We start from the raw sequence: 26,441 nt of genomic DNA on the forward strand, positions 1-26,441 counted from the left end.
ATTGGGACAAGAGGAGGAAGCCTTCCTTCTCATCTACCTCAAAGATGCTAGAAGAGGTGAGAAGTAACTAAAAAAGAATGTCAGTCCTAAAAAGGTAAAGAGGAGGGACAGGGCCTTCTTAGGACCATTCTGCCAGCCACTCTGTAGAACTGGTTATCTCTGGACGGTCATTCATATATAAGGAACATCCAAGTCCTACAATGGGAATCAGGTACACACTGTTAACAGGCTCTCTCTCTGTATTGAAACAGAAAAAGGCAATGGGTAGAGATGTATGTTTCTCCAAGGACTAGGATACCCCACATTGGCAGTTAATTCAATCTCTTTACTTTTAAACCTAAGGCTTCATTTCAGCTACTGAAAGAATCATTCAAAACCATTAAAACACCATCCCTGTGCCCAACTGGGTCAGATGATGGCTGTGGTAAAAGGAACTAGGATGATATAAAAACATGAAACATGAGGCAAGAAATCATTTTTAATGATTTCTGAGCCTCCGAGAGCCAACATGTCCATTAAAAACTCTAGAACAAGAGTAGTTAGGAGATTCAGAAGCTCTTCTTAAATTGTCTGCCAATAAGCTAGGTTGTAGGCTAAAAAATCTCTAGCTCTGTCTAATTTACATCTAGAGTAGTAAGGAGAAGCTTTCTCTTGATGCTTTATGGTTTTCCTCACTGGAAATTAGTATCAGTGAGAACCTACGAAATTTTTAGGATCTTTCATCAAATAAATCAGTACATATGAATTTTTGAAAGTCATTAGGTTGTTTTAGATTAAAAAATTTAGATTACTAGGTAAATCACTAGGACTGATTAGTAATGATTGCTTACAAGGCTAAAACATGATTGTTAAATAGGTTAGAAAGTGGTGACTTAAGAGACCGAGGGGCTACTAAGAATTTCCCAAAACGATGGGGTTACAGTTCTTCAAATTATTCACACATTAGTGGATTTTTTCCTCATCCCTCAGATGTCTAGGAATTCTGACTCTTGCATATCAATTTACCTAGGACAACTAACCAGCTCATATTTTCTAATGCAAACTAGGTATTCTCAAACCATCTCTATTCTACTCTCTACCAAAAAGATTTAAAAATTCTACATAAACACTTGTTAAGTTAAAAAAAAAAATGGTGAGGTGCAAGAACACACACACACAAGTATGAATGAAACATGGCCAAGCAGCCAAAACAGATACTCATAATGGGCAAGTTCCTAAAAAAGACTTTCATAAGTTAACTAACAAGAAAGCTAAGTACTTAAATAAAGAATTTTGCTGTTATCTTGGTAAATGAACGTACACTTGAATTTTACAAGCCTGCTTAATTTCATAAGCTACAAATATCAGGCAAGGTGAGGGTTTTAAATACTTTAAACGTGCTTGCCTATCAATGCAGACAAGGCTTGAAAACACCATATTTCACCACTTATTTTACAAACGTTAATGTCTCTGAAATGGGAATGCATCCACAATTGATATAGCATGTTAGAATTTATTTAGCAACACTTTTTCTTTCTTAGTGATATAAAATAATATAACTTCTATTGGTGACAGCTTGGAATTGAAGTACATACAGTGTAAATATTTGGATAATATTCTTTTTTTTTTCTTTTTTGAGACAGAGTCTTACTCTGTTGCCCAGGATGGAGTATAGTGGTACAATCTCAGCTCACTGCAACATCCGCCTCCTGGACTCAAGCGATTCTCGTGCCTCAGCCTCCTGAGTAGCTGGGATTACTGGCACACGTCACCACACCCGGCTAATTTTGGTATTTTATTAAAGATGGGGTTTCACCATGTTCTCCAGGCTGGTCTGAACTCCTGACCTCACGTGATCCACCCACCCACCTTGGCCTCTGAAAGTACTGGGATTACAGGCATGAGCCACCACGCCCGGCCTACATACTTGGATAATATGGCCTTTTAGTCTTTAATTTGATTCTAAATTTTAAGGCTATTTCTATTCCTACAGAAATGGAGTTCTTTTTGTTTGTTTGGAGACGGAGTCCTGCTCTGTCACCCAGGCTGTAGTGCAGTGGCATGAACTTGGCTCTGCTCACTGCAACCTCCACCTCCTGGGTTCAAGTGATTCTCCTGCCTCAACCACCCAAGTAGCCACACCCAGCTAATTTTTGTATTTTTAGTAGAGATGGGGTTTCGCCTTATTGGCCAGGCCAGTCTCGAACTCCTGATCTCAGGTGATCCACCTGCCTTGGTCTCCCAAAGTGCTGGGATTACAGGCATGAGCGCCACCACGCCAGGCCAGAAACAGAGTTCTAAAGAACTCATAACTACCAAAAAAGAATGACAATAACTATCTTTTATTGAGTACTGGTATTTGGGGGTGAAGTAACTTGAAGAGCTGGGCCTCCCTTTCTTTTTCAGTTAGAATCAACATCAGTGCTCTCCCATCCTGACAGGCTTTTCTGCCTCTGAGACTAAATGCTCAGCTAATCCCTCACATACCAGCGAGCCCTTTGTCTCCCAATCTTCTCAGCCTTTAACTTCAAGCCCAGGCCCTGCTGCCACTCCTCTGTCATATACTTATTACGGTACCCTATGTGGAACCTCCAGAGCCCCTCTCAAGCCCAACTCACTCTCAGCCCTCTGACTACACTGTTTAGAAAACACTCTGCCAAGCTTGGCCCAGCTCTCATAGAAAACTTCCTTCTTAAATTCAATGTAATGGCCTTTTCTTGTGCCTATGGCCCAGTCTATGGTAAAATACTATTGACCCAGGTGTCCCGAAACCTTCATGCCAAGTTGGGTAATTTATTGAAATACCTGAACTGGAATACATTAAAAAACACACACACACACACACACACACACACACACACACACACACACAAAAGATAAAAATCTACGTAATAAGTGAAAGACATTCCAAAGGCTCTTTAGAAAATTTAAAGCATTGCTGGGGGCCGAGGTAGATGACAGAAGCACAGAAATGGTAAGGGTAAAATAAAAAGTTTAAAGAAAAAAATGTGAATTTTGCTAGTTTCTTTAAAAGCATGATATACATGCCTGGGCAGATGTCTTCGAAACAGCCTGAATAAAGGGAATGATCTCTTGAGATCTCTTCCAGATCATAAATTCATTTAGGGTCTTGTACATATTTGTTACACTGGAGCTAATGTAATATTAAACTGCATAGTTAATGAGGCAGTGCATGTGTATAAGCATAGTTTTTCATTTTAGTATAAGAGAGGTGATGTGGGAACAGAAAAAAAATATTCAACAATAACATGCTAAGAATTAGGCAAAAATAATTAAGCCTATAAAAATCACTCTAAAAATAAGTATCTAGGGCTTTTTACATTATAAAAAGCAATCATGGCTGGGTGCTGTGGCTCACACCTGTAATCCCAGCACTTTGGGAGGCTGAGCCAGGTGGATCACAAGGTCAGGAGATAGAGACCATCTGGCCAATATGGTGAAATCCCATCTCTACTAAAATATAAAAAAAATTAACCAAGTGTGGTGGCATACACCTGTCGTCCCAGCTACTCAGGAGGCTGAGGCAGAGGAATTGCTTGAACCCGGGAGGCGGAGGTTGCAGTGAGCCGAGATCATACCATTGTACTCCAGCCTGGTGACAGTGTGAGACTCTGTCTCAAAAAAAAAAAAAAAAAAAAAAAATCACTTTCTGAACTAAATTCAATTGGAAGTAAAAGATCTGTGAAAAAGTCTTGATAATTACAATCTACTCAAAATCATGGTGAATAATTTTAAGTCCTACATTGACTCTACATTAGGCTGAAACAACTACTGAGGGGCACGAAGGTACACAGTGTACAATGTGGCCTCCAGTTGATCCGTCATTGTAGGCAAATGTGGCCACACCATTTTGTAAGCATCTGGCTTACTGTACCTTTTACATACAAGAAATTAAATGAGAGAAAAAATAACTGTAGTTACACCATATCACTTACAAGAATGGAAAATGTGCTTATAAGTCAAACTAGAATTGGAACTTATTTCTTAGATTGCTTCATAAAAACTAACATACCATTAGTTTTTATTTATTTATTTATTTATTTGCTAAAGAACAAAGATTTAAGTAAGAAAAATAACCAACGGATTCACCCAACTCAGTAAGTTAGACTCACGTTTTCTGGTTCAACACCAATGTCTTCACAAAATTTCTCCATGCCTTCAGGGCCTACAACATCATCAGTTCCTGTGAAATACAATCTTATGTAAATTAAATCTGACCATTCACACTACTCTATTACCACTGTAGTAGTAATATACTGTCAACAAGTAAGACTTAAAGGCCATTAACTCCTTTTGGAAAAAAAAAATCAAGTATAAGTTGAAAAGTATTCTGGAATTCCAGTATCTTTGAAGGACTCTACTTTGTACAATCATTTAAATCAACTTATCACCATGTCCTTCAATCGTTGGAATATGGTATATACCATTTGTCTAAAGTTAAGGCTGAATTCAATTCCTCCTCTTTAAAACAGCTTAATCTTCAACTCTTACTTGGGTAATAATTTCAATACATAAAATAATTTTTGGAAACACAGCAAAGAACCACATAATAGTCTCTATAAAATTAAATAAGAAAAAACATAAATGTTTCTTTTACATAGAAAAAAATCAAGTTATCACTCTGTTCTTGATAAAGTCAGTAAGGTCCCCTTTTTCCGTTGTAGCATTAGCCCTGATTCTTCCTGAAGGAAGCGTCCACACATTCCATCTCTAATTTATCTCCGTTTCACTTTGCAGCCATTGGAATTTGGTTTCTTCTTTTCCTAGCTCTCCACTGAAATTCTTTTTGCCAAGGTCTCTGATAACCCCCTAAATGTCGAATCTAACAGACAAATTCGGTCTTTGTTTTAACTGACCATTGTGTGATATCTGAAAATCTGAAGCAGTTCTTTCTTCACAAAACTGTCTCTTCCCATGGCTTCTGGAAGCACCCTCTCTCATCTGGTTCTCCTTCCTCTCTTCTTTTGGCTTCTTTATGGGTTCTTCTGCTTCTCCCAGATGGTTAAATTTGATGTGCAAAGATTCATCCTTAAACCTCTTCTAGTGCTTGCTATATACATTATTCTCAGGAAATTTCAACCATACTCAAGGTCCCAGGTCCTACCCAAATGTCTTTCTAGACCACATTTTCCCCTTACTTTTGAACTACTTGCCACTTTATTCACTAGCTGCTCTACCTCCTGTTTAACTGCCATAACTACACTCTTCTTCTGCTTCACACCTACTCCTCCTGAATTTCACATTTTCAAACACTGCCTCACTAAAATGGAGCCCAATGTCTCTCCGTCTCAGGCCTGCTTATCCTCTGGTATGCTGTCCCAGCTGGTGGCACACCCAGAAATAGAAACCTGGGAGTCATCTTGTATTCCTCCTTTCTCCCACACCCAATCAATTATCAAGTGTACTACCAATTTTACCTTCTAATTATTTCTTAATTGTGCCTCTCCTGCACCATGCTCTTTCAAAGCTTTATTCTTGACAACTACAGCAGTCTCCTCATGATTTCCTAATTCCAGAGTCTTTCCCCCTTGACCCATCCTGCAAACAGCCACTGAAGGGATCCACTTCAAACGCAATCCCATGCTGGCTTAAAATCCTTCAATGGCTCCCTAGAGCCTAAAGATAAAATCCAAAGTGTTTGGCTTATCACATAAGGTTCTCTATGATCTAGTGCCTTTCTTCCCTCCTCAGTCTTATATCTTTCTAACTGTAAAACAAGTTTCTCAGAAATAAATGAATCAATAAATATTGCCGGATGAGTAAAAATCAAGGTCCAGAAACACCTACTTAAATGTGGCTTCACTCTGCACCACCACCGAACACACACCCAGCATGGTATTACTCTTTGTGTCTCTGCCTATCTTCCTCTAGTCCCCTTCCTGTCCCCTCCTCTCCCTTCCCCCAACTCCCCTGGCTAACTTATTCAACCTTTAAGACTGAGAGCAAAGGGGCAGTCCTCTCAATCTCCCCACCTGCAGAGGCTGGGTCAGGCGGTCCTGTGACCCCTCGCAATGCTAGGAATGGTTCTCACACATTTAGCACACTGCATTCAAAGTCCCAGCTCATCTGTCTTTCCCTCTAAGCTCAAGAGCAGTTCTTTTATTCTTACAAGTTCAGCATACCATCTGGTATACAGTAGTTGGTCCAATAAAAACTGAATGAAGGAATAAATGAATGGCTGAATACCAGAATATATAGCAATCGCTCTACAATCCTCCCATACCCTCTAGATCTAGCAAGTCACCAAGTCCAGCAGAATCCACCATCTTAGAATGTATCCATTTCACCGTGTTAGCCAGGATGGTCTCGATCTCCTGACCTCGTGATCCGCCCGTCTCAGCCTCCCAAAGTGCTGGGATTACAGGCTTCAGCCACCGCGCCCGTCTCTACTAAAAAAATACAAAAAAACTAGCCGGACGAGGTGGCGGGCGCCTGTAGTCCCAGCTACTCGGGAGGCTGAGGCAGGAGAATGGCGTGAACCCAGGAGGCGGAGCTTGCGGTGAGCCGAGATGGCGCCACTGCACTCCAGCCTGGGCGACAGAGCGAGACTCCGTCTCAAAAAAAAAAAAAAATAAAATAAATAAAAGAATGTATCCATTTCATTACCATAACATTTACTAGACACATTCTGGAGCTATGCACTGCAGTAGCTGCCTAGGGTGCAAATGGTCCCTGCCCTCCATGAAGGGAGACAATGCCCAGGAGTAACTTCAATACAAAGTAACAAGACTTTCACTAACACAAAGTATACGGTGACTGGCTGTTCTTAACAAAGGAGGAACATTAAAGTCACAAGAAGCTCCTGCTGGGAAGTCTTATGTCATTTTTCTGCTTCAAATCCTTGGCTCTCCCTAAAGTTCAAACTCAGGCCCTTCCTCATAATCTGGCCAAAGCAAATACTTTTCTCTCCTTGCCATTATTTTCCTTTTAATCACAAATGTTATACTTTGTTACACAATGTTTTGCTTCATATATTCAAATCTGTTACTTTTTCTGGGATTTTGTACCCTTTTATCCCCTTTTTATATAAATGTATAAACATAAATATAAAAATATAAATTTTTATATAAATATATATTTTGTATTCCTAGTTTTCTTATCAGAAGAAAACCAAGTAATATTTTAGTTTTGTACATTAATACATAAACATGATAAACAGTTTCATTTGAAAATAAAAAATAAAGATGTTCCCAAAGTGAAGTTATCCCCCTCTAACTCCTCCCTATTCTGCAGAGACAACTATTTATTAAAAAGCTTCTTTAACAACACTTCCCAAAATAAGCCATCTCATAGAATTGTATAGGCATGGAATGTATACATATTTATTTAGTGTTTCTAAGTTTGCCCAGGCATTCTCTCTGGCCTTCCAAGTGTAAAGTAATTTAATCATTTCATCTGCAATGATCATTTCTGTCTCCTCCTTTCAAATATTTACACTCCTCCTTTCTCTTGTCTAACAGCAGTGGCTAGTAGCTTCCAAAACAATGGCAAATAAGAGTAGTGAGAGTGGACATTCTTATCTCATTCTTGACTCATATAGGACATTTAGCATTTTATCATACAATATATTGCCTGCTTTCTTTGGTTTGAGAGTGCATATAACCACATGTGCACATTCATGTATGTATTAGACACACGACACATCAATTCATTCACATGATAAAATATCCAAATAGAGAAGATACAGAGTAAAATAAACAGTTAAATAAGAAAGTTGCCTTCTCCCTTTCTTTACCAGATAGACATGTATCCTCCTGGACCTTTTTGCTATATATGGGCAAATATATACTAAAATGCAGTTTTCAAATTTGTACATAGGTTTGTGAGGTACCTGTAATTCTACACCTTGCCTTTTTCACTGACTGTGTCTGGTAATCTTCCTGTGACAGGACCCATATATCTACTTCATTCTTCTTAGCTAATATTAATACATTTTATGTTATCCCATTGTAAGTGTATATGTGTGTATTTATTTATATGAATCAAAGTTCTTTTCATCATTCTACTACTGTAAAGTATTTAGGCTGTGAGATTAAAGAATAATTATTCTGATAAGGAAATATTAATCTATTCCTATTTTGTGTTGTTTCTAGCAATAGATACTTTTTGGTATCTACTGATATGGCTTATTGAGAAGTAGTTGCATAGAGAGCTGGGGGCAAGTTACTTTGTAATTCTTTTAAAAATCTCTTTGGTTTCTATTCTTCCTGATTTAAAAAAGCTCTTTCTGTACAACTTAATTTTTTTTTTTTTTTTGAGACGGAGTCTGGCTCGGTCACCAAGGCTGGAGTGCAGTGGCGCAATCTCGGCTCACTGCAAGCTCTGCCTCCTGGGTTCATGCCATTCTCCTGCCTCAGCCTCCCGAGTAGCTGGGACTACAGGCGCTCACCACCACGTCCGGCTAATTTTTTGTATTTTTTAGTAGTAGAGACAGGGTTTCACCGTATTAGCCAGAATGGTCTCGATCTCCTGACCTCGTGATCCGGCCACCTTGGCTTCCCAAAGTGCTGGGATTACAGGTGTGAGCCACCGTGCCCAGCCTGTGCAACTTATTCTTGAGCCTAGCAAGCCGCCTGCATTTGCCATGCCTCTGCACAGGGCTTGGGTGTTACCTGGCTTCCCCTCCCCCTCGTGCATCCTCCAACTTGGCTGCCGCCGTCTCTTTCTGTCAATGTTCACTATAAAGATAATGTTTCTCACTTTATTTGCCTGTTTGCCACATGGGAAAATGAACTCTGAGCAGAGTGCTTCTGCTGACTGCACCCCAGACCTCAACAAAAGTCTGCTGAGGTATACTTTGCAGGGGTTATGTAAGTTATTCATGCTTTTTCTTTTTTCCCAATTTTATACAGTGTTGTTGTACTACTTATATACACATGTCTGTGTTTTAGAAGAGCAAGATTTTAGAGTATAATTTGCAATGGCATGACTGTCAAAAGTAATATCTTATCCAAAATAGTTAAAATACAGTTTGCCAATCAACATTATTTAAATGCTACCAATAACCCTGCCATCTTAACACTTTTTTCAAGAGATGGGGTCTCACTATATTGCCCAGGCTGGTCACAAACTCCTTAGCTCAAACGATCCTCCTACCTCAGCCTCCCAAAGTGTTGGAATTACAGGCGTGACCAATTGCGCCCAGCCCTAACACCTTTCTTCTCATCTTTCCCATGCACACATTTAAATCTAGTTGTAATCACATGATTTGTTGGGATTCTAGTTGCATTTTACACTAAATTTACCTGTAGAATTAAGGTAATTACCTCTGTCAAGCAAGCTAACAAATATGCCACTGGCTAACACAAAGTAGGTTAGAAGTGAAGTTTGAGTTTTTTTTTAACTTATATCTAAAATAATAAGCTATAAAATGCCCTAGGTGACAAGATACTGGAGGTACACCTGGTAAGGCGGATATATTGACAATAATCCAGAAAGAAGTGGTCCTTCCACTTTCCCTGCCATCTTAAGCAGGGGCCCCTAACTAAAGGTATTTGACCTTTTCATGATGGCCCCATAATTACAGCATGCCACATCACGGAGGCAAATGGGGCCCACATGGTCTCTAGAGTAGTTTTTAACATCTCTTCCTTCGCTATCAGACCAGTTTATTATTTGTTACAACTGTCCATGACTGACTTTATTTCTGGTAAACCAAACAATTCTGCTATAGAACTTAATCCAAAATAGACTAAGGGCCTACAGTCAGAACTTGTAGAACTATTATGACCTATGTATGTGAGCTTTGGTATAACTGTAAAACCAATGTTGGCACCTGTGTATTTGGTTTAATTCATTATTCTTAGATACATTTCAAAAAGTGGAAGTTATTAGATAAATGATGTAAACTGGTTGCCTTCATTCTTTTTTTTTTTTTTTGAGACAGAGTCTTGTTCTGTTGCCCAGGCTGGAGTGCAGTGATGCAATTTTGGCTCACTGCAACCTCTGCCTCCTGGGTTCAAGTGATTTTCCTGCCTCAGCTTCCCGAATAGCTGGCACCTCAGGCGCATGCCACCATGCCCGGCTAATTTTTTGTAATTTTAGCAGAGACGGGATTTCGCCATGTTAGCCAGGATAGTCTCAATCTCCTGACCTCATGATCCACCCGCCTTGACCTCCCAGTGTTAGGATTACAGGCGTGAGCCACCATGCCCGGCCTGGTTGTCTTCGCTCTAATGAAACAAATGGGAGTCCAGGTTCAGATCAAGGTCTAAAAAAACACTTCCCCTGAACCTCCCAGCTAATCCTTTCTAAAGTCACAGAGAGCTAAAGTACCAAAGTGCAAAAGGGAGTAAACCTACAATCAGAGAACAGGAGGAAAAGCCCCCAGCGAAGGACGGTTTATTTATTACATTTCTGGAGATCAGAAATTGAGCTGGTGGAGATTTTAGAAAGTGAGAAGCTGCATTCTAGAATATGCAGTGGACGACTGGGGTTAACTGGCCAGACATAAGCTTGGAGGAGCTGGGCTCAGGCCTCAGGAGCCATGTAAAGCAGAGGGCAAGGTACAAAGTGGAACTGAGAATGCTGGAAAGAGCTGAAGGTCCATCCATGTGAAATAATCACACACCAGGACCCTGCTGCCCCTCCACTCCAGTGTCCTCCAGATTAAAAGGCAAGGAGTCAGCATTTATCCTCAGCCCAAACCAGCCTGCTCTCTTCTACGGAAAATGAACATGGCTCAAGTTCACTTATAAGCCCTCTTTGTGCTGGTATCTAGGGGGCCTGTGGTCTCACAGCCTGCTCCTACAGACTCATCCTACAGCACAACCTGTTAGTCACACTGGTTCTTCTCCCGATTCATTTTTCTTGACTAATACTGACCTACAGTTTCAGTTCATGTGGTTGAGAATACACAAAATGAAAACATATGTCAATGGGGCTTTCAGTTATTCCCAATGCCAGATTTTCCCCATGGACAAGCTATAGCAAAAGGGGGAAAAAGAAAGGGATGGCTAAGGGATGAGTTAAAATGAACGACTTAGCAGGGATTTCAAGGAACCTAAATAATGTAGCTTAATCTTTATGTCCAAAATGTCACCTTTCTGTAGTCAGAGAAAGACAAACAAGAAGAAAAGTCATCCCTTGCTATTTTCTTAGCTTCCATTATGAAAAAATCTGTTTGCTTATAAAGGAAGGTACACCAAAAGATCAGAATAACTATGCTATGGTGATGGGATTAAGTGTACTTTTTCTTTGTTTAAAATTTCCTTCTTATAAAACATTTTCATAACAATAAATGTGAATCAATATAAGAAAGCAAGAGATCTTCATAATCAATGTGATAAGAATATGAGAATGCTCTTCATTCATTCAGAACCTATTTACAGAATACCTGGCAAAGTGTCAAATTACTTTTGGTTTTTGGAGACAAAGTCTTGCTCTGTCACCCAGGTTGGAGTGCAGTGGTACAATCTCGGCTCACTGCAACCTCTGCCTCCCAGGTTCACGTGATTCTCCTGCCTCAGCCTCCTGAGTAGCAGGGATTACAGGTGCATGTCATCACGCCCAACAAGTTTTTTTGTATTTTAGTAGAGACGGGGTTTCACCGTGTTGCCCAGGCTGGTCTTGAACTCCTGAACTCAGGCAATCCTTTTGCCTTCGCCTCCCAAAGTGCTGGGATTTCAGACATGAGCCACCGCACCCAGCTGTCAATCACTTTTACTAGAAATTCTAAAGGTTTCCAAGAGATTCGGGTTCAATGAATCAAACAAATTCATGTTTAATTTGTCTGTAAACATGAAAACAGACAAATGCTAAAACCATCTATGTGTTTGCACTAGTGTCCATGCCTCGCGAACAAAATCCAGATCAAAGTTGTTAAAGGAATGACGGAGAATTCATTAGAAAGATGTTGGGGTAGCTCACAAAAGTCCAAAGAAGAACTACAGGAATCGGAACTGTAGCCTCTCAAGTCCTCCACCAGAAGAGAAAGACATGCTCCTCCCAGCTTCAGTCTGAAAACCCCTGGGAAGATTTGTCTGACTGTCCTGGCCTGGGTTATGTGCCAGTCACCTAGACCAATCTCTGCAGACAACAGGGGCAAGGCTCTTATCACAAAAAGGGTTGGGTGGGAAGAGGAGAAAAATAGCCAGATCAGGCTACAGGGGGAATTCCTCATTTTGATACCAATAAAAGGGAACCAAAAAAAGTTATAAACACTATCCTGTGAAGTACAGAAAAGGCTACTAAGTTAATTAAGGGTTTAAAAGATGTATAGAGCATGTCAGATAGAAAAGTGGAGAAAATCACTTCAGGCAAAAGCACAGGGAGTTCACTGTCTTTTATCCTGCAGATAGCAAGGATTTTTTTGGCCAGGAGATAGGGTTGGGGTTGGAGGGGAGCGGTTGGGGTTGTTAAGGAATGCATGTATGATCTGCTCAGCTTAGTTTTAAAAAAATAAGACAACAGTGGCACATGGCAGGCTGTCTGGAGAAGAGATTGATGACAGGAAAATTGGTCTGAAGGTTGCTGGAATAGCCAGTTGGTAAGTTATAAAAGAACCTGAAGTAAGGTGAAAAAGAAGAAAGGTGAAAGAGTCTTCAGCTTGAGCTTGTTTGAAAATTTTTTCTTTTTCTTTTTTACACCACACAAAGCCACAATAACAAATAAGCCCCAGGTTGCAACATTATATTACCCAACCAATTATAGTAAGTTGTAAAAAGAAAGACTAAATTTAAGACATTTTAAGTGACAAAACAAATGTTTTCTGCCAAATGATCTTTCCAAATAGAAACACTTAATATAAAGAAATTTCACTGCTCTAGGGGTTCAAAGCAGCAAAGCTTATTTTAACACAGGTGCTTTGACCAATAATCACCCATTATCAGCATTCTAAATAGTTTTCCTAGCAATCCAAAGTACTTCTCCCAAGTCATTTCATGTTTTCAGTTCTTTTCTAGTGTTCTGAATTATTTGGCTTAGCTGCTGGCTATAAAAATAGGCCATTTGGTGATCTGTTAAAGCTATGTCCCTCTCTCCCTCTAACAGGGACACACACACACACATACACACACAAATTTGAAATGTACACATTTTTAAATTCTTTAATTACTTCTAAGGTACTCCTTATTGTCATAAGGATCAGTCTTAGATGATACAAATGATTACCTACCTGCATATTCATAGAACCATTCTAAGCACCTTTTACTTGAAAAGGCTTCTTCTTCAGTCTTTATTCTAGTTGAATCATATTTTCTATACATGCTAGAAATTGAAAAAGCAGTTTTAAGTTATTTAAAGATACTGAGTTCTTTTAAGTAGCAGATAATTTATATTCTTTTACCCAAACCAGACATCTATTCAGTCAGTATTTTAAGTATACTTTAAACATTTTATTTCCTGCATTTGCAGGCTTCAGCTTTTAACTACAGTGTTTAAACACATTCACTCCTAATATAGAAGTGGTAAGCACTTAATGTCAGTTTTTCTCTGATTAAGAAATAATCAGTAAGAACTGAGCAGAACAGGTATTTGATATACTCCCTTCTACCTCACCAGCCAGAACTAACTACAAAATAATGGTGAGATACGGCAAGAAATGTCTAAGGTGTTTTCCGCAATTAATAAGCCTACAACTCATGTCTGACTTCTGTGTCTTACAAGTTAGGCTGGGCACAGAACACAGTCTAAGGAAGAATCTCTCAATATTAGACAACTCAAGAGAACACTAAGCAAATAAAAAGAAACATCAAATCATGTCCAAGCTTCCAGGAAAAAAATAAACTTTGATGTAAGGCTGACAAAGACAACGTCCCTTAGGTGGTTTCTTGATTAGTATAACCTTAGAAACCTCAGGAGACAGAAGAATAGAGAATCCAGCTTCTGCCTTTTTCTTCAGATTCTAGCCTTGTGGACAGCCCAGCAAAAACTGGAGAACTGAATCAGGAAGCACAGCAGCCTCCTGTTGCAAGTGTGACCTTCCACTAAAATGACATACTCATAATAACCAGGGGCTGAGGAAGGTAGGAAGGTGATACTCCCTACATGGAGAGGGAAAAGGAGGCAATAGCTTTAAAATGATGATCTGGATATAAAAATTGTAAGTATATACATTTTTGTATCCCTTATTTATAAATTACCTAGTTGTGTATATAAGCATTTATAAATACAGTTTTTATTTATACAGTATGTAAGAATATGAAAATAATATTCGTTAATTCCCCAGTCTATGCAGGGGACTGGTTCCAGGACCCCCACCTATACCCAAATCTGCACATACTCAAGTCCCCCAGTCAGCCCTGCAAGACCTGTGTATACCAAAAGTTAGTGCTCCATACAGGTGGGGTTTCACATCCCTCAATGGTATATTTTCTATCTCTGTTCGGCTGAAAAAAAATCCACATAAGTAGACCCGTGCAGTTTAAACTTGTATTGTGCAACAGTCAACTGTATAATTCTTTTTCATTCAACACTGATTCATGATCTAGACACTCACCTGATTATCAGTATATACTTCTGATTAGTTTCTGGGTTTTAACACCAAAAAAAGAACATAGTTATAATAAGGTGTTAAGTTACTGAAACTGCAAACCAGCAGTTCTGTATTTCTTCTATAAAAGGTAGCCATACCACCTGGAAACAAAAGTGGATACCGGCCAAGTGTTCAAATAGATATGTTCTAATTCTGGGCCCAGGCGTTCCTATTTCAGCTTGAAGCCTGTAACTGGTCAATAACTTGGAGACACTATATTAATTATTGAAAAATACATAAAAAAGAACCAAGAGTATACAATGGAATATCATTCAGCAAATAAAAGGAATGAAATACTGATATATGCTATTTCAAGCAAGAATCTCAAAAACATCCTGCTTAGTGAAAGAAGCGAGACACAAAGACCATATCCATAAAAAGGAAATCTGTCGAGACAAAGTAAATTAGTGGTTGTCTAGGGCTGGGAGTGACTGAATGGGGATTAGGGATCTTACTGGGATAATGGAAATGTTCTATAACTGGTTTGTAGTGATGGTGTGCACAACTCAGTTAACTTAATAAAAATCACTAAACTGTGCACTTAAAATGGATGAACTTTACGGTATGTAAATAAAGTTGTTTATAAAAATAAAGTTGTTTAAAAAAGAAAGGGCAAGAATGAAATTCAGAAACTGCAACTATACTGCCAGTTTCAAATCTGGCTTTATCATACTATATTTTATTAGACTATGGTGAGAAAATACTAAGCGCTATAAAGTCACAAAATGTTGTGTGATTGTCAGAATTTAACAATTCTGACAGTAACATCCATACCACCAAAAAAGTATCAAAGTAGCCTGCCTTTGTAAAGTTGAAAAATCACTGGCCTAAAGATTGCTGGTGATTATTTTCTAAATCACTACTAGCTTCTTTTAGATAATATTTTCTATTCATTTGAGATATAAACAGTGACATTATTTTTACATTTTCAGAGTCTTTCTTATTCCTCTGAGTTGTAGTATACAAAGAATCACAGCTCGAAAGAAACAGAAAAATCCCACTTAAATTCCCTGGATTAACAGATGTGGAAATTCAGGTCCATTAGTGATGTGACCCACAAAGCCAGAATGGGGAAAGATGGAGAAAGGCAGAAAAGACTAGACAATGATGTTCGTTCATTGTTTCTAAAACAAGGAAGAAAAAACTACTTACTAGACTCAGGGTGAAACAATAAAGATGTTTGAAATAAATGAATCTAACATGCCCTTGGAGTTATCAAAATTAGCAAGTTCACTTATCTGAAAGAGAAGCAATTTAAAGAGTCTTGTTTTTCACAGTTCTATCAAATTCTCATCCATGTGAGAATAAACCTCAGCTTGGCTGATATTCTGGGCAGGCACAGACCATTAAGTACAGGCAGATCTCTCCAGCTCTGTGGTTGAAGTGAATGAGTGAGACCCGCTTAAAGAACAAGAGACCAATTCTGTGGTCCTCAGCAGGTACAGACAGTAAGGCTTTAAAAGGAAAGAAATCAACTCTGCACCAGTTTTGGGCAATCAATGGATTAAGATAAAACTTTAACGTCTAAGAATTCAAATTACCGAATTTGTTTTTTTGTTTTTAAACTAAAACACAAAATAAATGTGATCAAATAATTACATTTTGAAAAATTGACTGGCAAAGCCAAAACAATATTCCACTTGACATTTGCACACTTAGAAGACCCATACTAAATTAGGTAGAAATGTGCATCTTCGACATATGTATCACTGATTCTGATCTACTGTCTCTACATCATACCTATCATGTCTACTTTTCTTGGCAGATAAATCATCTCCAGAGGCAGGTCTTCTCTTTTTCCTTGGTGGCATCACTTTATTAAAGCAGTCTGAAGAACTGCAAGACCGCAGACTTCCTACAAAACAAATTCAAAGAGCACAAAATTAAGGTATGCTACATCCTAACTTCATACTTCCAAAGAACAGTATTGCTAAATTAAACACTTCCACAGCTTGTATTGTAAAGAATTTAGATGTTAAAGAAAAGATGGGCTTTCAGTTCCTTTTTGAAAAAAATGTTATGGTCAAGAAATAAACCTAGTGATGACACAAATAAGTTAATACGTCCACCAACCCAAATCACACTAGAAATAGAAGTTATTATAATTTCAATTTACTCTCCAAAAATACTAATCTAAGTCATTTAACCTTTCTGTTTCCCCTATGTCAATGTTTTCTCAAAACGAACTACAGAGGTAACAGGTCAGCTCAACGAGTAACCCTGACTCTAAAATACATGTAGGCACAACAGTTCCAGTACTCTTAACCTTCAAGAGATACCTGATTTAAAAAAAAACAGGATCTGGGATTTTTTAAGCAGAAGTCTGACATGACCTTCAGCAAAATGTCCACAACAATTTTGTTTATTTCTGCCACTTGAAGATTTTGCCATGTTCAGTCAGGGTTTTCAGTAAGGAAACATAACTTGCATTTGGTAATTGTCTGATATTAAAATGTAATAACAGATAATAATAGCCACTGAACACTTATGGAGGTGGAGGGGGGTTAGGTAAATGGCAAAGCTCTTGCTTCAGGCCGTCTTAAATTATAAATTACAAGACAACTATAAGATGATTAAAATACCCCATCTTGGTACAAGTGCCCTCAAATATATTATGTCATTTGGTTTCTACAATAATCATGAATGACAGGCAGGGCAAAGATAATTATTTCTACTTAACAGACAGGGAAAACTAAGGCTTAGGCATTCGAGTGACCTCCTGAGGTCTCAGGAGTGAAAAGTGGTGAATTCTGAATCCCATGCCTTTCTTCCTTGCACAAGCCCTTGGCTAAAGACCCACAGCTCTCAGGGAGTGATGAGGACAGGAGACCGTGAAGGGTGCTGGGGACTGAATGATCTGCAGTCAATGAGTGAGTTTCAGTTCTTTACCTATGGGGTTCTATCAGTCACTAACCTACCTGGGGTCTCTCATTCACCATTTGAAGAATAAGAATTGTTATATAGCTACCTCTCAGGATTTTTATGAAGGAAAAAAATATCCATTCAATAAGTGTTTAGGCACCAAGTGCTGTGTTCAGGTGTTGCTGAAATAAAGACATTGGTTCCGAGCAGCACCGTGGAAGGAGGCATGCGCACTGACCTTATGGCGGCCTTCAGCATTCACTGAACTCTCAGGACATGATTCACCAGCATGTAACATATTTTAACAAACAGGGAAATCAACGCAGAGATAGATTAAGTGACAGCTGGAAAGCAGCACGTAAAGCCAAGGTATGAACCCAAGCAGCCCAGCCGCAAAGCCCAAGCTCTCAGCCACCATTTGCTGCCACTTCTATGAGGCCATAAAAGCGGAAACCGGGAAGCAGAGAACTAAGGACAGAGCCCTGGGAAAAGAAGGTAAAACCTAGGCAGGGAGGAAATCCAGGAGAGTGTCATGTCCTGGAAGCCAAAGGAGGAGAGCATGCTTTGAGAAGGGAGTGTCCAATTGCAGCACAGAGGTCAACTCAACTAAGGAGTGAAGGCACACATGAGATTTAGCAATCAAGTACAGTGTCCATGGATCGGTGGGAGTGCAGGCCAGATTGCAACGGGCTGTGGAGAGAAGTGAGGTGAGGAAGTGGACACAGTGAATGTGAACAGCTCTTTCCAGATACCGGCTCTGAAGGCAGAGAGAGCTGTCAACAGCCAACAGTCACAACCCTGCTAAGAGCAATGATCAGAGCTGAAACCCAAATCCCAGTTCATATCTGGGTTTCTATCACTGTGCTAAGTTCCTGGGGTGACATGCTTCAGCAACATAACAGTCCAAAGCACCTTTTCCATTATAAATTGTGACTCTGGCCCAGATGAGGGTCCTTCCCAGACCCCAGTCTTGGACAGTGCCCAGGTTCAAGGATCCTGCCTGCTCCTTCAGCACACCACCAGTTCAGGTCTAAACAGATGACCCTCAGTCAACATTCCTGGGGACCCAACCAGGCTCTTTCCTTCCAAGGATAGGAGTAGAGGGCTCTTCAGAGACACTAGGCACCCCCATATCTCTCTTCCCACACCTGCAATGAGAACTGGAAAAGAAAGAATCAGGGAGAGTGCTGCCTACCACCCCACACACCCCATTCATCTTCCCTGTAAAATGTTGCCCCGTTCACAAACACCACTAAAGCATACTAAAAGGTCCAAAGAATTGCAGTGATCCAAGCTTCTGCAGATTGCCAACATACAAAAACAAAGATTTATTCATATCTATTAATGCCCTAGGGCAGGGCTTTCAGAATGAAAAACATGCCCTGCTCAGCTGTAAAGCGTGTTATATTGCCCAGAAATGAAGAGTCTGTCCTGATCCTCAAGGCTGGCGTCTCCCTCCTTAGTGGTATATGTGGGAATAAAAGACATTTTCTTCCAATAGCAAAATCATGGTTTGGTTCTTAGCTTCTGGTCTAGCAGTAACCCCTCCCCTTCCACATGTGCAGAACACAGAAGAAAATGCATTTGTCTCCTCAATCCATAAGAAGAGAAACACTGTTTAAAATAATGTCTACACCAATATTCACCAATAAAAGTTCATTCATTAGCTCCTCTACCACCTGCTTCTTCCTAGACACACACTGGTACAACATTTGGTTTCCAATGAATCCTACTTGTCAAGATTAGCATGTTTTTGGTAAATACACAAACATCATAACTAACATTTTCAGCTTTCTCTTATGTTTCTTTCTTATTGATAAATGCTTTCTATTAAAAGTTTCACAAATACTTTTTTCTTGTGTCTGTGGAAAACTTACTCATCTTTGAGACCCAAATCATCCCAGATTAGCAAGTGATCTGTCATTTATTAAATTTTTTATCTCCTAAGAGGCATGCCTTTTTTTGTGTGTGTGTGTAAATCTCTCCACTCTAATCATCAGCATAAGCAAGTGACAGTTAAGGGGTCATTTTTTCACAAAGAAACTGTGTCTATCCACCTGCCCCAACAGTCATCTAAGTTCAGGCACTGACTCGCTGACTCTCACACAGCTGGCTGACAAGGAAGATGAAGCAAACTCAGACCCAGGAAAGGGAAGGGAATTGACTGAGGACCACACAGCACAGCTGGTCAAGGTGGAGTCTCCCTGGAACCCATTCAGGCTACAAAAAAAGCAACTTTTTAATGCTTGGGAAAACAACTTTACTTAAAATAGTAATTTGCCAAAGTGAACTAAATCAACAAAATACACAGAAAACACCCAATTCAAGTCTGTTTGCCTCAAACCTGCTCCCCCAATAGTTGCAGGGATCCCAACTAAGCAAGAGCAACAACTAGGATTTCTCGAGTGTACGTAAAATGGCACATACTGCTTTATGGGGTCCTGCTTGGTTCATTTGTGCACACTCATCATCTAATACAGTATCTTATTACAGTAATAATAAGATACATCATTACTGAGTCATACGGTAGACTCTCAATAAATATTTGTTGAATAAATGCTCCTAAAACATATATAAATCAGATTCTGCTAAAGAAAAAAAAAAAAGTACATTTCCAGAGACTTAAAACACCTATGAGTAAATAAAACACCATCATTTCATATTTATTCCCCATGTGTCACTAAAACAGTTAACTTTAAATTTCTTACCAGATAGGATTTTTTAAAAGACATATTCAATGAATGTTTGCTTCTTAAAATAACTCTGTGATGTTTTTATGATAAAAATACTTAAATAGAAATAATTTCTACAAATTTGTATTTATTTGTATCATTAAATTTAGACTTCACTGACTCAGAACTTGTATCTTTGCATTACTTGACTTCACAAGTTTATCTTTAAGCTACAAAAAATATACAAATAACATAAACAAGAATGTTATGGAATATTTATCTGCTTCAGAAAATGAGCTATTTTAACCATTTTAAAGTACCTACTTAGGTACAAACATCTGGCATTAGAGGTAGAAGCAAGACATTAAGGCTGATGTTTTAGTGAATCTGAAATCAATCCTCCTATCATTAGAAGCTCTTTCTTAATGTTTTGGTGTTTACATGACACTTAGGAAAGCAATCAAAATTGTGTGCAATTTTTGCCCAAAGATTACTGTTTAAGTTCAGGTTCATTTCTTTTGGGTTCAGTGTTTCAAGAGAACAAATTAAATATTTTTTAATGGACCCCATCTGATTTCAAATAAATCAGTCAACGAATATAGCTTTTCTTCCCACATTAACCAGAAATACTGCCAACATTTTTTTCAACAGGTCTATCCTAGTATTTATGACAGAAAGTCCATTTTAAAGGGCAACTTGAGTTCATCTGGTTCAGACTAAAGGCCCTTTATCATCTATCCAGCTTGCTATTTTCATAATAATTTAATTACATAGCACATTTTTCTTAACAAATAGTGCCTAAATATGTGATTCACTTCTTTTTTTTTTTTTTTTTTTTGATCTTTCTGCTCCGTGGTACTCAAGTAAAAAAGAATACAAGAGGTCTACAAAATTAGAGAATATTTTTTACTTCTCCAAACTTAATACAAATAGATGTGCCAATACAAAAATCTCACTGTCTCATGTTTCATTTTAGTGAGCTGATTGTATCATAGCCTTGTTTCATTTACTAACATTTTACAGAGTTCATTCTGCCACTTTAGTACTTTTTATATAGCTATTTCACCTCACTTTTCATTGAACAATGTCACAAAGATAGTTATTTAAGTTGATAAATAGATTGCCTCTTAAGATCTTACCAGTAGCTAATATTTTTATTTCATTTTCTTGAACAGATCATTGAACTGCTAAAGACAAAAGAATTTTTTCCTCTCTCTAAATACTTCTGACATCTATCATCTTCATCCTTACTCATTTATTTATTTATTATTTTTTATTTTTTATTTGAGATGGAGTCTCTCTCTACAGCCTAGGCTGGCGTGCAGGGGCGTGAGCTCAGCTCACTGCAACCTCGGCCCCCCGGATCCGGGTTCAAGCAATTCTCCTGCCTCAGCCTCCCGAGTAGCTGAGATTACAGGCATGCACCACCATGTCCAGCTAATTTCTGTATTTTTAGTAGAGACGAGATTTCACTATGTTGACCAGGCTGGTCTTGAACTCCCGACCTCGTGATCCACCAGCCTCGGCCTCCCAAGGTGCTGGGATAACAGGCGTGAGCCACCGTACCCAGCCTGATTGGCTTTTTAAAATTCACTACTATTTTGTGTTCTTTCTCCAAGAGTAGCCACTAATTCATTCTGTCTTTTTCCTTTTGGTGGGATGAAGACTGGGACACACAAAAGAAAGGCGTGAGAAGAGGCAGAGCAGGAAGATACCCAACCTCTGTGACTTAGGTTTGGCTCTTCTGCACACAGTAGCATTGCCCAGACTACTGTTAGGTTGAGAGACTCAAAGAAGTACTACAATGACTCAGCTTTCTCAGATTTCTAAACATCATAGATTTTATGTTGCTCAGTTTTTAAAGTATACTCTGTTGGGTACAGGAATCACAAGCGATGCTATAACCAGATGGGAAATGTTAATGAAGTTGACTACTCCAAGAAATTACTAACACTAACTGACATTGACTGGGCACTTACAAGGTACCAGGCAATAAACCAGCACGTCATACTGATGGCGGCAGCAGCCGCCTGGAGCAATCACTGTCATGAGGTGGGCTGCAAAGGAGGAGGAGCAGCAGGTGCTGCACACTCCACGGAGCTGGGAACAGGCAGGAGCCCCACCCCGTTCTGAGCTGTGGGGGCAAGAGTCTCACCCTCCTGGCACAGCTGCAACCGCCCAACCATGGCTGCAGACCCAGGCATCCCTGCACTCTCAGGGACTGGGAAAGCTCCCTGCCCCCACAGCCTCAGAAGTGACTGCTTCTACTTCCTGGCATCTCCCCACTCCAGGTGCCTTGTCCAATATCAGAATAAAGTTGAGGCTGAGCCCAGGCACTGCTGTGACCTAACCAGGTGTGCACATGCTTGGGGCAGCACTAACACACCAGCCCCCTGCCGCCTCAGCCCCCTTCAAACTTTGGGCACCAACAAGCATGAAGGGGAGGCTGGGGGGTGCTGAGAGCAGCTTGGTGCAGACCTGCAGGTGCCGCTTGGCACAAACAGCCTGAGTGCCATGGGCACCATGGATGGCAAGCTGATGGCAGCAGGAAGCAGACAAGTTTCTGGGCAGAAAGGGATGGGTCCCTGGTAAATCCCCACCTTCAAGCCTGGAATGGCCTGAAGCCTGGAGGCTGGGCTGCCAGTTCCAGGGACTAGAGTGAGAACTTATTGTGCTTTTTCCAGGCCAGCTCATGGCCACCCATGGACCAATCAGCACGTGCTTTCTCCCCTCTGAAGCCCATTAAAAACCTCAGACTCTGCCAGACTCGGGCAGAGGACAGGACAACCTGCCTGCAGATAGGAGCTACTCACTCCAGGTCTCCTCTCCGCTGAGGGCTGCATAGATGTCGGGATGACCTGCCTGCAGAAAGGAGCTACCCACTTTGGGTCTGCTGAGAACTGTTCTGCCACTCGATGAAGCTCCTCTATACCTTGCTAACCCTCTAGTTGTCTGCATACCTCATTCTTCCTGGATGTGGGATAGGAACTCAGGTTCTGCCAAATGGCAGGACTAAAAGAACTGTAACACGAACAGGGCTGAAACACACCCCTTGCCACTTGCCACATTGTGGGCGGTGAAGAGAGAAGAGCTGCAGCCCTTTGGGGAGCCCAGACCTAGGGGATCCTTGAGCCAGGGCTGTGACACCCTTTTTGGGGTTCTGTGGTTCCTAGAATCTCCAAGCTTCTGGGCGCCACCTTGTTCCCCTCGTCCAGGTGCAGGTGCCCACAGAGGAAGCCACATGCAGTACATCTGGTCCAGCTGCAGCCTCGCACAGAGCTGGAGCCTGTACTAGCGCCCGTGCTGGCACCTGGCGCTACTTGCCCCACTGCAGCAGCCAGCGTGCCTGGCTGTGTGCAGTGATTGGACCGGGTGCTCGCTCGCTCACACACTGCTCGCCACTCTGTGCCTAACTCGCACTTGGCAGGTGTGGGATCCAGGCCAGTAGTGCGAGCTGAGTGCAGCCTGCCTGGCCAAGTGGGTGGAAGGAGCACAGCAGATACAGGCAATACTCAGGTAGAAGGTGCCACCAGCCACAGAATTTTCCGGCTGGCGAAGCAACACCCAAGAATCCCATGAAAAGTACTCCCAGTATTAGACATATCCACTGTAACCAAAGCAAAAGTGGAGGCATGAGTCCAAGTATACTTTCATTTAACTGAATTTCAACTGCCACACTTTGGGTTAAATATTTACATGCAAAATTACTATACTAACAATAATTATCTAATTTAAAAGTTCAAAAGTAACTATTAAAACTGGTCCAAAAGTTATATTCCTGCATTACTGGCGGTGGCTAAAAGTTAAACACATACGTGTACATAAATCAACAGAAGGAAGGAACGTATTATAAAATATCCATTGATTGGAAAATTACACAGCCATTAAAAAAGAAAGCAGATACTTTATAAATGTGTTAATATGAAAAGATCTCGAAGACATACCGAGTGAAAAAGCAGTAAATATAAATATACACTTGTATTTAAGGAAAAAAATACATCATCATCATCATAATTTGGTTAACAAACAGAAGAAACTTAAGTTACCTCTGGAAAGTCAAACGTGGACTACTAGTGGGGGATGGAAGCTAGGGGTGATAAACTGGGACAGAAATCTTCACTTTTTGTTTTATATTTTTTCAATACTTCTTTCAAAACCACAGGGACATACTGCTTTTAAAATTATTAAATAAATTGATTTTGACTGTCCTTGAGTTGATCTATATTTGCCAATATGGAAGGATCAGGTGAAGGGACCCTTAGTACCCCTGAACTCCTAGAACACTCCTAGCGCAGTCTCTGCCCCTCTGTCTCACTCCTTTCCCCCGGAAGAAAGAGTACCTGATCTAAGTGCTGAGAGACTGAATGAGCAGAGAGCCTAACCCCTCGAACTTCCTTTCAGATCCGCCTGCCAGTGGAGCAAGCTGAAAGTCATAATGTAGGGTGTGAAGGGTCAGCAGGTGTGCTGGCTTGTGCTTATGTAGTTGTGACAGTGATTCAGGTGAAATGCTGAAAGTCCTGTGCATTCTTGCTGCACATCTAAGTTGTGTTTTCAAAAAACACTGTTACTTCAGTCTTCATCTTACACCTAATTTTCAATTGATTTTGAATCAATTTAGAGGAGAAGGTGGGGACAGTCCTAAATCTCAACAGCCCCCAAAATGCACCATTAAATGAAAAAGAAAAACACACTATAACATGTACAGTATGATATCATGGGATGCTCAATTAAAAACCACTACTATAAACATATATGCATGCATACAAATGTGAGAAAGGATCCTGCACCCTCTCATTCCCTCGGCTCTCTCCTTCGCTCACCTTCTTGTACTGCCATGCCCTTCTCTAAAGAGATACCTGCCATTTCCCCCGGCAAGCTCTCTGGCCTGTGGAGGAGGTCAGCATGCAGCTCTGCCTTGCCCAACTCTCCAAGCATACCACAGCCTGACCTGAAGGCCTGCACAGGCTGCAGGCTATGACCTGTACAGTGCCTATGATGATATAATACCACCTATGGAGAAAGTTCTTGCAAACAGACATTTAGATAGCTCCTCCTTCCACGTGTTGTGGAAGAGTAGCTCCAGACTGGCTTGGCTGCAAAACACTTTATAGATGTAGGAGGTGGTGTCATAGAGGAAGATTACAGAGGAAATGTTGGTGCTGTACTGTTTAATTTTGGCAAAGAAAAGTCTGAAGTCAAAAAAGGTGATTGAACTGCACGTCATCTGTGAACAAATTATTTACCCAGAAATAGAAGTTCAAAGCTTTGGATGATACTGAAAGAGGTTCAGAAGGTTTGGGTTCCACTGGAAAGAATTAAAACTTATGCTAAGAATAGAAAATAAGAAATCATACCCTTTTTCTTAAAAAATAAAGAGTTTTTGCTTTGAAAAAAATGTCTGAAAGAACCAATGTTAAACCGTGCGCTGGCAGATAGTGATAGGATTAGGAGACATAAAAGATAACTGTCACTTTTCACTCTATTTACTTTTGTGCTATTCAAAATTCCCCAACAAGCAATGCTATGGCCTCAATGTTTTTGTCCCTCCAAAATTCACATGCTGAAATCTAATCCCCAGTCTCTCGGTATTAAGAGGTACAGTTGGGAGGCAATTAGGTCAGGAAAGTAGAGCCCTCATAAATGGAATTAGTGGCCTTACAAAAGAGGTCTGAGGAAGGTGCTAAACTTCCAGCAAAATTATTAAAACACATTTTAAAGTGTTTGAAAATGGCCTGCCCCTTCTGCCATGTTAAGATGCAGTGAGCAAGAGGCACTATCAGTGAGGAACAGACCCTCCCCAGACACAGGATCTGCTGGTGCCTTCACCTTAAACTTCCCAGTCTCCAGAACCATGAACAATCAAGTTCTATTGTTTATAAACTACCCAGTTTAAGGGATTTTGTTACAGCAGCCCAGACTAAGACAAATTTCAATTCATCTATTACTATGGCCATTTTCAAACACTTTAAAATGTGTTTTAATAATTTTTGCTGGGAGTTTAGTAACTATAGATCAGATGTAAGTTTCTGAACTTATGATTACTAACAGTTGAGAGAAGTGGTTCTCAAATTGTGGTCTCCAGACCAGCTCCATCAGCACCACATAGGAGCAAACTCTGGGGCCCCACCCCAAGTCTACAGAACCAGAAACTCTGGGGTGGAACCTAACATCTGTACTTTAAACAAGGCCTCCCCGCAGGTGATTATAATGCCAGTTAAACTCTGAGAACCACAGACTTAGAGGACACCTTACACTAATCAAGCTTCAATTTTCCGATTCCTAAATCCTCAGTAACTATAAACACATACATACACACACATTAAATCATTTTTCAGCTCAATTTCTCAAATATTTGTGGAATACCTTCCAAACTGCATTACTGTAGCACCTTTTTAGTATAAATGAAAATACTGCAGTAGAGAAAAAATGGTATC

The 26,441-nt window shown here is 40.1% G+C and overlaps 1 protein-coding gene and 1 pseudogene across 7 annotated transcripts in view; one reads left to right on the forward strand and one right to left on the reverse strand.

Moving 5' to 3' along the window:
* DCUN1D4 (defective in cullin neddylation 1 domain containing 4) overlaps positions 1 to 26,441 on the reverse strand; it is a 73,429-nt gene that overhangs the window by 26,430 nt on the left and 20,558 nt on the right. For 6 of the 7 annotated variants that reach the window (XM_028848593.2, XM_028848592.2, XM_028848590.2 and 3 more), the window contains exons 4-6: positions 16,214 to 16,328; positions 13,115 to 13,206; positions 4,113 to 4,183 (exon numbers count right to left, since the gene is read on the reverse strand). In XM_028848593.2, coding sequence (XP_028704426.1) covers positions 4,113 to 4,183; positions 13,115 to 13,206; positions 16,214 to 16,328 — 278 coding nt within the window. Of the gene's footprint in view, positions 1 to 4,112; positions 4,184 to 13,114; positions 13,207 to 16,213; positions 16,329 to 18,247; positions 18,499 to 26,441 lie in introns of those variants that run through there. The other variant, XM_078002677.1, reaches the window with a different exon arrangement.
* LOC106998400 (deoxyuridine 5'-triphosphate nucleotidohydrolase, mitochondrial pseudogene) lies at positions 24,842 to 25,326 on the forward strand (annotated as a pseudogene).

This window comes from Macaca mulatta, chromosome 5 (genome assembly GCF_049350105.2).
Source record: "Macaca mulatta isolate MMU2019108-1 chromosome 5, T2T-MMU8v2.0, whole genome shotgun sequence".
NCBI classification, from domain to species: Eukaryota; Metazoa; Chordata; class Mammalia; order Primates; family Cercopithecidae; genus Macaca; species Macaca mulatta.